This window comes from Podarcis cretensis (assembly GCF_951804945.1).
Source record: "Podarcis cretensis genome assembly, chromosome: 6".
Classification (NCBI taxonomy): Eukaryota; Metazoa; Chordata; class Lepidosauria; order Squamata; family Lacertidae; genus Podarcis; species Podarcis cretensis.
In genome coordinates, this window is record NC_137175.1 from 13,562,977 (window position 1) to 13,575,491 (window position 12,515).

The following is a 12,515-nucleotide window of genomic DNA, read 5'->3' on the forward strand; positions in this document are numbered from 1 at the left end:
CTGGCTTTGTTCTTTATTTTCCACATCCTGTATATAAAACAGAGCAGCTTGGGTGATCTTCATTGCCTGTCTGAATCCAAAAGAAGCACTGCATTTTGGCAGCCAAAGCCTTTGAAAGAACACTTCCCTGTTTTGATGATAACCAGTATCACCAGGAATTTTTTTATCTCACCTCTATTCAGAACTCTGTTGCCATTCACCTTTCTTGCCACTCATAGAATTGTAGAGTTGGAAGGGACAACAAGGGTTATCTACCCCTGCGATGGAGGAATATTTTGCCCAATATGGGGCTCAAACCCAGGACCCAGAGATTAAGAGACTCATGCTCTACCAACCGGGCAGCTGGCTTTAAATCAGACCCTTAATTCTCTACACTGGCTTCAAATCTAGTCCTAAATCCATCATAAGCACCTTTGCCTTATGAAACCCTCTGTCACAGTATCCCTTAAGTCCCATGTACCCCAATATTTATTTCTCCATCTTCACTTCCTTCAGCTGAATGTACCATTTAACTGGCACTGCCCATGGCCCCTTCCTGTCCACAATGCCTAGCATGTTCTCTCAGATCTCCTGCATGGTAGGGCAGCATTAGGGATGAATGGACCAGTCTTTTCCATATCAGTTTCATTTGTGTTCCTTCATAAGTCTGCTCTGTTCCACTTCTGTATTAACTTATGAAATTTCTCATTTAAATATGTAAAAGGGTAAAGGTAAAGGAACCCTGGCAGTTAAGTCCAGTCGCAGATGACTCTGGGGTTGCGGTGCTCATCTCACTTTACAGGCTGAGGGAGCCGGCGTTTGTCCGGCTTTTGTCCAGCATGACTAAGCCACTTCTGGAGCAACAGAACACCAAAACCAAAGCAGCGCACAGAAACACAGTTTACCTTCCCACCAGGGTGGTACCTATTTATCTACTTGCACTGTGTGCTTTCAAACTGCTAGGTTGGCAGGAGCAGGGACCGAGCAACAGGAGCTCACCCCGTTGTGGGGATTCGAACCACCAACCTTCTGATCGGCAGCCCAAGAGGCTCAGTGGTTTTGACCACAGCACCACCCGCGTCCCTTTTAAATATGTAGGTTATCATAAAATAGGTATTGGAAATCATACTATCTCAAGGTATGCTGAAAAATCCACAATTCATATGCATTCTGCTTCCTGCACTGTAGGGCATTGAACAAGATGACCATTAGGATGCCTTCCGACTCAACAATCCTGATTCTATTATTTTGGTTTCATTGTATTTAGACTGGCTTTCGGTAATGAATGTATGGGGGTTGCTCATGCGTAAGTTGCCACCATGCCTGGCTAGGAAGCCTGGTTAAACCTTTCCTGACTGGACAGCCCTTCACTTCGTGGCTGTTCAGTCGCTAGCAGAATCCAGAATCAGTGGGCGTTTCTTAAACTTCTTCCAGCACAAAAGCTCTTTGACGCCAAGTCTACGCCTACTTTCCCTGCGCGGAAGTCTTCTGCGCAGGGTGGGTGTGGGCAGAGGAGGACCTGTGCTCTCCCCGCTGGTCTCCAGCGAAGAGTCCTGGAGACCCCTCTTTGATTCCCCCAACCGCCCCCCTTTATCCCTGGTGTTACGATGATTTCCTTCCCCAGCCGATGAGTTCCCTCTCTCCCTGCTTGGCCCTTCTCCGGCATCGCTTGGGAGCCCTGCCTCCACTTCTGGCTCCGATGTCAGTTCCCTGACACTTTCATTGTCTTGAGAGCTGCATTTAGGACCCTAAAGTAGCATATAAATAGGCCTTCTCGGTGGGGGCACCCTGACAGTGAAATGCCCTCCCCCCCGAAATGCTCACCTGGTGCCTAAATTATGATCCCCTTGGCACCAGGTTGAGACTTCTTTGTTTCCCAGGTCATTTAATTTCAGTATGTTTTAGTGCGTTTAGATTTCAGCATAAATTGCCTTCTCTTTGGTTTATTTTAGGTTGGCTTCTAGATATTATGCTGCTCTGTTTCTACATTGCTTTTCTTCATGTTTTATGTCAGTTCTATGTTTTTGTGGTGTTTCTGCAGAGATCATTTTATAAATTGCATTGTATTTGTGTTTTTATTGATTTTTGCAAAATACCCAGGGGGCTTTGGCCCACGGGTGGTCTAGAAATGATGGAAGTAAATAAAACAAATTCTATAAATGACAACAACCCAGCACTGAGGAAGATAAAAGATATTTGTTAACCCTGATTTGTTTCCTTTTGCCTTTAAGTGGTTATAAACAGTCTTTTTCATATCTCAGAGAATACTTTTATGCATTATAACCAACATGTTAAATCACTTCACATGGAAGTTGTTTCCCTGTAGTAAACAGTTAGTAGAATCGATCGTGTGGATTTCTTCATGCCAATAAATATGCCTAAAATAAATTATCTCTTCTGCTACTTGCACTCTTTCACTGGAGCTGAGCTGTTCCACCTTACTGGGTTACCAAAGCCTGCTTTATTTACTTATTAGACATTTCTATACTGCTCAGTTACTAAGCAGTATACATAAAAACCATCCACAGAACATGGGGCAAATAAAAATTATCATAACATCAAACACTCCCTTAAAATGCCTACTGGATCAAGAAATTCTTAGTTATGCACCTGAAGTTCCACAAGGAAAGTGTCTGTCTAATCAAAATTGGGAGGGAGTTCCACAGGCTTCAGCCCACTACACTGAATGCATGGCTTCTAATAGCTACAAGCCATGCAGCTGAGTCACCAACAGAGACCCCTCCAAAGATCTCAGTGATTGGGTTGGGATATAAGAGATCAGATGGTCCTTAAGCTTGTTAAGAGTTCAGCTACACTCGAGTAGGACCCTGGCAGAGACACATGCCCAACTGGCATGTTCCCTCCCTCCTGGTCGATCGTTTGGGAGCTTCAAAAGCTTTCTTCTGCCCGAACATCACAGTGACTGATGCCAACAGACACCAGCGCATTTAGGGATCCGCACAGTCTTCGCAACATGCGTAACAGACCTCAGCAACTCAGCATTTTGGCTAATCTACTTTATTAACATATAAAAACACATGGAGCACTGCAACATGGCTCCCTCTCTCTCTAGCATCAGACAGCAAAGAGAAAGAACAAAGGACAATAGTCCCACTTCACGGAACACAGTAACACAAACATCCTGTCTCTGTCACTTCCCACTTTGTGGAGTCAAAACATATACCGTCATGTGATAGACAACAATCCCATGACTGCAATCATGGAGCAGGAATTCTAACAAAGGATCTGGAACCCAAATTGTAAATTAATGCTAGAATCTTGAATCTGTCCTGGTTATATATGGGCTGCCAGGGCAAGCTTTTGAGCATTGGTGCTATGTCTGTCTTCATCAACAGTCTAGCCACAGCATTTCGCACCAGCTAGAGCTTCCAGACCTGGTGCAAAGGTATATGGAACATGCACATGGAGCACACTGGAAAAATCAGGCCTCTCTGAAAATGGCCACAGCTGGCTTACTAGCTGCAACTGGGAAAAGACACTCCTGAGACCATCATATGAGGCTTAATCATTGTGTGAATGCCGTGAGTTGGAACAATTTAAAGGAGGCTCCAGTGGGTAGCCCTAACTCCAGAAACAGAAAATTATAAGAGAATGAAATAGTGGCACATCTAGTTCAGAGGTGGAGAAGCTGTGGCTTTCCAGATGTTATTGGACTCCATCGGTTCCAGCCAGCATGGTCAGAGGTACAGGTTTAGCATCCCTGATCCATGGGAAAATCTGTTATAACTAAACTGAGGTCCCATCTGCACTCTATATTTAAAGCAGCACCATGAATGGCCATGATTTCCCCTGAGAACAATAGGGTGCTGAGAATTGTTAGAAGACCCCTATTCCCCTCACAGAGCTACAAGTCCCAGAGTGGTTTAACATTCAATCCCTCTTCATGGGGAACTTTGGGAATCAAAGAATCTGAGGGGACTAGGGGGGTCTTCTTACAACTCAGAGCACCCTTAACAAACTACACTTCTCATCATTCCTTGGGGAAAGCCATGTGGCATGATACTGCTTTTAACATGTAGTACAGAGAGGGCCTGAGCTGGACAACATGCTACCTCCAGTTACATACAGTCTCATTCATAGTTGCTCTCAGTAAAATGGTTGAGAGCTTCTGGTCTCAGGAAGAAAAATAGGGCCAGCCCAACACTACATCCTACTGTGGCATCAAAGCGACGCAATTGCAGCTCAGCGGAATGGAAAGAAGGCCAATACCATTGCAAAGCCAATACCTGAATCTTCTCTCAGCTCTTCCGAATGCAGCTCCTCGCCAAGTGAGGTGGCATTGGTTGTGGCTGATATATGTTCCTGCCGCGTCTCTTCTGAGGTAAGTGCCTGGCATGTGGGGGATGAAGGGTCACTCAGCATTGCTCTGGTGGCACCAGTTGCTGCTTTGCTTTCAGAATCTAGGACACCATGACATTCTCTCATTAGTTAAACCATTAAGGATTTTCTGACGCCCACTTCCCATGCTACGGTTCTGAGTTAAAGGAGGGCCTCATTGGATGGTTCTCAGAAAACCAGCCTGGGAACCCCTGTTTTAAGGATGCTGTATGCAGGTGCTCAAAACAAACCAATAAATGATGCAGTGCACTGCCTCCATAGTAGTGCTATGGGATGGACTGCCGTGGAAGCATGCAGACTAGATATATACACAGTGTCCTTAAATAAGTGCTGGTGGTGTTCTACATGAGATACAAACGCTTATCCATGTGTGGTGGAGGTGCAATGTTTGGAGGGAGGGGATAATGACAGGGAGATGATAGACAGACATTCCGGTATTTCTTCACATGCTAGTAGAGCTCACAGTTATGCTATACAGATAGTGAGATTGGACTATGCAGTTAGGAACAGACTTAATTCTCATTACCTGGGGTCACCAAGCACAGAAACAGGCTTTAAGCATAGGCCCGAAACTTTGAAGGCCCAAGACATGATTTTCCTGCCTTAAGTGGATTCTAAATAGTGCTAGGCTAGGGCAAATGTGCTGACCATTCAGTCACCAAGTCCTGTCTTCATCTATCTTCCTCCTCCACATGGTTCTGCCTAAAGCATGTTATTTCATCCTGATGTAAGAACATAACAACAAACCCTGATGGATCAGACCAAAGGCCCATGCAGTTCAGCATCCTGTTCTCATGATGGGCAGCCAGATGACTATGGGAAGCCCACAAGCAAGACCTAAGTGCAATAGCACTCACCCTACTTGTGACCCTACTTGCAACAGGCATTCAGAGGCATACTTCCTCTGACAGTGGACATAGAACATAGCTCTTGTGGCCAGCAGCCATTGATAACCTTAAAGGTAATCAGGGGTAATCAGGGGTAAAGGGACCCCTGACCATTAGGTCCAGTCGTGGCCGACTCTGGGGTTGCGGTGTTCAACTCGCTTTATTGGCCAAGGGAGCCGGTGTACAGCTTCTGGGTCATGTGGCCAACATGACTAAGCCACTTCTGGCGAACCAGAGCAGCACAGGAAACACTGTTTACCTTCCCGCCGGAGCAGTACCTATTTATCTACTTGCACTTTGACATGCTTCCAAGCTGCTAGGTTGGCAGGAGCAGGGACCGAGCAACAGGAGCTCACCCCGTCACAGGGATTCGAACCGCCGACCTTCTGATCAGCAAGTCCTAGGCTCTGTGGTTTAACCCACAGTGCCACCCGTGTCCCTATTGATAACCTTACCTTTCATGAATTTGTCTAATCCACATGGCAGGACCAGCTCTCAAACAGATTCACCAGTTTACTTTCTTGCATATATAGTGAGAACAAAACCCACATCATTTGGAAGCGCAATTGTGGTACAGGTGAAATGTATCCCTGAACATAAGTGGCCCATCTCTCACTGGCAAGGACTGGGGGAGGAATGAACTTTGACTTTGTGTGTGCAGAGCATACAGAAGTACACTGTATCTCCCTGGCTTCCTTGCTAGGCATTTTGCTAGGTTGAAATTAACTGAGTTTATAAGATATTTCCTCATCTTAGGAATGAGAATGGCCTTGTTGAATGCATTTCTTGTACGTTTTAAAGCAACTACTTAAGCTCTGCTTGCCTCTTGCCTCTTTCATTGCAGCTGGAGTGAAGTAAGCTGCGTAATGGAAGTTGAATTTCTTTCTTCCCATTACAGACCACTAGAGGAGACCATAGGATGCTTTTGATCACAAAGAAGTTGAAGCACCTGATAAGGGAGGTGCAAGGACAGAGCAAACCAAAATAGCTCAAGGCTGTATGCTTTCCCTTATTTGTGCATGTAGATATATCCCTACTCTCCCAAAGTATTTAACCCAACTCCATGGGATTTATTTATTTTTTATAATAATAATAATTTATTATTTATACCCCGCCCATCTGGCTGGGCCTCCCTAGCCACTCTGGGCAGCTTCCATAAAAACCAAAAATACAGTAAAATATCACACGTTAAAAACTTCCCTGAACAGGGCTGCCTTAAGATGTCTTCTGAATGTCAGGTAGTTGTTTATCGCTTTGACATCTGCTGGAAGGGCGTTCCACAGGGCGGGCGCCACTACCGAGAAGGCCCTCTGCCTGGTTCCCTGTAGCTTTGCTTCTCGCAATGAGGGAACCACCAGAAGGCCCTCGGCGCTGGACCTCAGCGTCCGGGCAGAATGATGGGGGTGGAGGCGCTCCTTCAGGTATACTGGACCGAGGCCGTTTTTGCTTGCTTTTTATTAGTTTACTATCAACATGGTTCATATGATTACAGTATACGGAACCATATGGGCGATTAGGGAATTTCTTAAAAAGCAAATGAGAAATCAGCACCAGGGACAGTTCCCTAAGTCTGAAAATACAACACGATGCAGGCTGCAGCATGTGTTACAAAATGTATTCACAGAAGGCAAACTTGGGTAGGTATTAGCATACAACACATGAAACAAGTAAGATTTGCCTTCTCTGTGCATATGTTGGAATGTAGCTATCAGGCACACCTTTCCAGCATATGTACACTGAGTATACACAAACCAAAATCCCACACAAAGAGTCTTGTGGCGCCTGAAAGACTAACAAATTTATTATAGCATAAGTTTTTGTTGACCACAGTCCCCATCAGCAGATGCAAGGAGTGACATCCCCAGATGTTACCTGACAGCTGATGACCTCATTCAATGCCTCTGATAAAATGGGTTGTACTCCTAAAATGATTATGCTATGCTAAATGTATTGGTCTTTAAAGTGTCACAAGACCCTTTGTTGTTTTGCTACAAGAGACCAATGTAGGCCATTTCTCTGGAAACTGTGGTTTTTTTTAAAAAAACAAACAAACCTCACTGTATGTGATTGTCAGACATGCCACATGTATTGCAAACTCAGAGAAGAGTGTTCCCTCCAAAAACTGTAAAATGTGAAGCCATGGAGAGAAAAAACAACCTATGAGGATATATGCTGTTTTAATGTGAGAGCAGGTCTATAGTATTCATTCAAATCAGCCACTGACATTTTCCTATGTATAATTTAAATTACATAAAATGTGTACACAATTTGATTTTTCTTTTAAAAAGGAAAAAATAAACCCAGCCTGGATCTATTTTCAGAAGCCAGAAGGAAATATATATACTTCTGTTTTCAATACCTGTGTTTCCCATGCGCAAGCTTACATGGGAGTCACATTTTTAAAAATCATCTTTGCTGTGTGTTGATCTGACATGATAGGATCCCAAATAATTCAGAAGATGGGGTGGTGGAATCTATTAGGCCAATGTAAACAATATATTGAGGGTTGAGAATCCTTCATTATTTTCTGCTACAAGCCAGAGCGTTGCCATGTTTTCCTTACTGAGACTGGTCTTCCTTCAACCTCCGCTGCCTCAGAAATAATAGGCTCAGCACTATAATCCAAACCAAAGCAATTACTGGAAGAGGAACATGGGTGAGGAACCTGGAATGATCTCCGGCCAGAGAACTGACATCCCTCCATTTGAGACACCCTTCATCAGAAGCTGATGACAACACCGGCTTATCCTTGTTACTATTTCATTACAAGTTTCTGGAGCGGTGATTGAAAGGAGTTTCTATGGAGCTCAACTCTCTCTCCCCCCCCCCCCCCCCGTTTCATCAAGGGCACTCAGACCCAGCATTTCACACTGCTTGCAATCTGAGGACATGGGGAAACCTAGTCTGCATGCTGCAGAGCTCCCAGTGCAACATTTTTATAGGCTGAGCTCGCCCACTCTGCCTCGTAATCACGTTCGGAGAAAAGTTACTGTTCTTAAAATAGCCTTTGCAGCAGCACAGTTGCTATGATACGCTGCGAGGAGGGAGAGAAGGGAGTTCATTGCCTACGTTTCGATTCATTGTGAAGCCAGCCCATACATAGTCATTGGCATATTAACTGCCACCCGCATTGTTTGATGCCCGTGTCTTTTGTCTCTCCTTTTTTGTGCACCATAAAATCTGGTCATTTGGGTGACACCCTACACTTTTGTAGCAGAGACAAGCTGCAGAAATGTGGGGAGGAGAGGAATCCCCATCAACGTTTACTTTGTATTCTGAGGAGCCATATGAGAAAAGTGGTCCTGTGGTATTTACAAGGAAAGCAGTGGCATGGGTTTTGAAGGCGAGCAGGGCTGGTGGTGCAGAAGGTGAGCAGAGCTGTAGCTCAGAATACAGTATCTGCTCTGCATGCAGAAGGCCTCAGATTCAGGCCCTGGCATCTCCAGGTATGGCTAGGGAAGACCCCTGCCGGAAACCTCAGACAGCTATTGCTAGTCACTGTTGGCAGTATGTGTGGTGTCAGGTGCAAGCAGGAGAAGTGAGTGAAGATGCGCAGCGCAGTGTACCCTCCTGGCTTACGAAGAGAGAGCTGGAGGCCATGCAGGCGCATCTGCAGAGTCAGTTTTATTGCACATAGCCAAAGGTTGCCGCAATGTACACAGAATCCTTCAACAATTAAAAGAAAATATGCTGGATTGCTACAAAAAACTTAAAACATTTATGTTATCAAGACATTACCTACTCTAAACAGAGCTATAAAAGTACCTTAATATACAAATTAAGACATTAAACAATAAAATTTATAAGCTAAAATTATCGCATGGCCACTAATATATTAAAAAATGATGTTAATTAATACAGTGTGCAATTATATTCAGAGTTTGGTGATAAGGATAAATATAGCTTGATGTAGACAGGGTCAAATAAATTCATCTCCTTTACGGTTGGTGGCTACCTTGGCTATATAATTTGCTCTAATTTTCCTAGCAGCAGTTGCAAAGAGTGCTACATGCCAGGTCACATACTTATCTGTGTCTGCGAGGAGATATAAAAGCATGTCAGAGGGGTTCTGGCCAGGGGACTTTGTCATTATAGGTGCTAAAAATCTTTCTCTTGCTTCATAATATAAGGGGCAGTGCAAGATATAATGCATAAGGTACTCTACTTCAGGACATCCCCTAATGCAAACACGTTCGTTTGTTGGTATGCCTCTGTGTCTCCCATCGGCCCATCTAGTCCAACATCCTTTTTCTCACAGTGGCCAACCAGATGTCTATAGGAAGCCCAGAAGCAGAAGCTGAATGCAGTAGCATGCCCTCCTCCCGCAGTTCGCATCAACTGATATTGTGGCTAGTAGTCAGGGATACCCCGCCATGAGAGAATTAGTGTGGAGTGGCCTCAACTGTTTGGACCATGCCCATTATGGATTATTCAAACAAAGAATGCAGCCTTTAAGCCAAAAAAAAGCTAGCTAGCCACTCCTGAACTACAGGTCAAGTAAGCGAAGGGGAAATAGGTCCTTGGACATGGCAAGATGTGGAAATTTAAGGAGAGGTGAAGGAGAGGACACAGGAGCCACACAGAAAGAACAAGCAAAAATGACAGAGGCGGAACTTGCAAGTAGCTTATTCTTCAAACAAAGCATCCACCGAGAGAAAAGGAGATGGACAAAGAGGGGTGGGGATTCATTACGGTGGACAGGGACAGGGAGGAGATGCACGAGAAGGGCTAGTTTCTGGATTCTGGAGATCCCCCTGAGCCTAGCAAAGGATCTCTGGTTGATGGGATTGTGTTCTACTTTAGCTCCTGGAACCTGAAGTATAGTGCTCTCCCTTCCAGGGCCAGTCCAATACATTTTGATACCAGAGTTTCTCTACCTTCCATCCAACCCACATGGAGATGATAATTCCTCTCTTCCTCTATATGCCCCACATCATAGTGCTGCCTGAAGATGGTTGCTTCGCTCTGTTTCCGCCAACACCGCCCCTGATACACAGCATTTCCTAAGACATGCTGAACTCTCTGCAGTTGGACTTCAGGTGCTTCACATTGGATTAGATGCATATCTCTCTCTCTCTCTCTCTCTCTCTCTCCCAACTTATAATTTATTAGGGTTTTCACATTATTACAATAGAACAGCCCATTCTTCATTCCTTCTTCCCACTCTTAGCTTCCCTCCTTCCAACCTCACACCCTCTTTTTTAAAAAAATAAAAAATAGGAACCGTATTTTCACCTCTGATAATATACAGCATCCTGTTTGCATGCTCAGATAAGGGTTAGGAGTCTCAGTGGTCTTCTGGGCTCCCATCCGTTAGGTTCCATCCCTGCATTGTCTTCCCACTGCTTCTAGCTGTGGGCATTACTCAGTTAAGAGCTAAAAAAAAAATGTCACCCAAAATCTCTCCGAAGCTTGACTTTTTACTGCATTTCTAGATATTATCTGGTCACTTTTGTGCATGAAGCCAGGGGGAAAAGGAAGCATCAGAAACACCCCCAAGGGGATCCAATTTGGGCACAAACATTTTGATACTTCAGCACAATGTCCTTTAATCAACTATGTTTCTATATACTTTAAAATGTATTTAAACAGCTTCAAAGCTGAGAAGACTGTAATGTTTATGTAACGATATCTGAAGCTTTTTGTATTCTCAGCTCTTCGCTGGATGCCTGATCCTACACGCTATAAATTTGCAGGAGCTGATCGCAACTCCGCAACAAAATTGTTCAGTTTATTGAGACCCCTTTCGGGTGTCTGTTAAGGAAACCTACAGATCTGATAATTATTGTTCATTCTTCAGTGCAGTTACCTCCAATTTTGCATTTTAAAGCTATAATCATATCTGCATTTATGTCATACTTTAAAGTGCTTGAAACACTTTGCACAGATCATCTCAGAAATTCCTGCAAACACAACTGGAAGTTGTCATATACTACGTATGGTCTCAGGTGGTAGGATTTTGTGTTTTCGGTGCAATAAGATAATGTAACAGTAATGCATTTTACACTGGGCTTGTGGTACTACAAGAGAGCAAGGCAGCACTCTTTAATCCTCGTGTGCCACTGACCTCTGCGCCCCCACCCAAGTAAAACCACAGGAGCCAATCAGAAGCAGAAAAGCAAGTGGAACAGCATGCCATCAGCCATGTGTGATTTAGTTGAGATTCCCGCATTGCAAGGGGTTGGATTAGATGACCCTCGAGGTCCCTTCCAGCTCTACAATTCTATATTTCCACTTTTAGTAACTGGCATTCCTCTGGTACAACAGAAGCTCCGGCACCTTCCAAGATTTAATGCACTTTGCTGAGCGTAATAATGCAGATCTGACAACCGCAAACCCTTGCATTAAAACAGTGCTTAATTGCAAAAGATGAGGATGTAACTGCCGCGTACCTTATGGATAGTTCTTTAAAAAGGCTTATGGATAGTTCTTTAAAAAGACATTGTGGGTGAATTTTAAACAGAGGTTAATAAACAGCATGTGTTACTAAAACTGTAAAGTAAAACCCCCAAGACTCAAGGCATCCATCGTGTTGGGAAGGAAGAACATGGATCACGCTAGATTGCTCTTGGCATCCCATTATTCAAACTCTCCTGCCTAGACAAAGGGTGTTGCGTTGTAAATTTGCTCACTTGAAGCTTTCTTTGGCAACATAGGACCATGGCAAAGACGAGAATGAAACAAAAAACAACACCCCAGTTCTTGCTCTTCTCTTCTCCAGAGATGTTTGGAAGAGAAGAGGAAAGTGGAACAGAGGAGAAGGCAAATGTGTGATGGAGTCAATGGTGTAACCACGCAAGCCATGCCAATGACAGAGCAGAGGTACAGAAATTATTGGCTAAAAAATGATGCACGAGTTTCCTCGCCTCCATTTGTTTTAAATATTGAACCAGAAATGGGTTAACCATTAGAGTAAGGCACGGATGGGGAACCTGTGGCGCTCCAGATGTTGCTGGACAACATCTTCCATCATCTAAGGCCATTGGCCATGTTAGCTACAGCTGATGGGAGTTAGAATCAGGGTGGTGTAGTGGTTAGAGTGTTGGACTAAGACTTGGGAAACCAGGCTTCGAATCTTCACCCAGCCATGAGGTTCAGTGAGTGACCTTGGGTGAGTCGCTTCATCTCAGCCTCACGCGCATCACAAGGGTGTTGTGAGGATAAAATGGGTAGGGGAAGGACCATGTACATCACTTTGTGCACCTGGAAGGAAAGGTGGGCTGCGGGTGTTTTAAAAGATATAACATCTGGAGGGACTTCAGAACACTTCACAGAAATTGGAGGATGGTT

The 12,515-nt window shown here is 44.3% G+C and overlaps 1 protein-coding gene and 1 long non-coding RNA gene across 5 annotated transcripts in view; one reads left to right on the plus strand and one right to left on the minus strand.

Annotated features, from left to right (window-relative positions):
• Window positions 1-12,515, minus strand: part of PHACTR3 (phosphatase and actin regulator 3) — a 229,173-nt gene that overhangs the window by 107,669 nt on the left and 108,989 nt on the right. For 2 of the 4 annotated variants that reach the window (XM_079979417.1, XM_079979416.1), the window contains one exon: window positions 4,227-4,400. The exons of the other annotated variants lie outside the window; for them this stretch is intronic. In XM_079979417.1, the coding sequence (XP_079835543.1) occupies window positions 4,227-4,400 (174 nt within the window). The remainder of the gene's footprint in view (window positions 1-4,226; window positions 4,401-12,515) is intronic. 4 annotated transcript variants of the gene reach the window in all.
• LOC307218180 overlaps window positions 1-12,515 on the plus strand; it is a 216,134-nt gene that overhangs the window by 27,155 nt on the left and 176,464 nt on the right. The gene's annotated exons all lie outside the window — the stretch shown is intronic.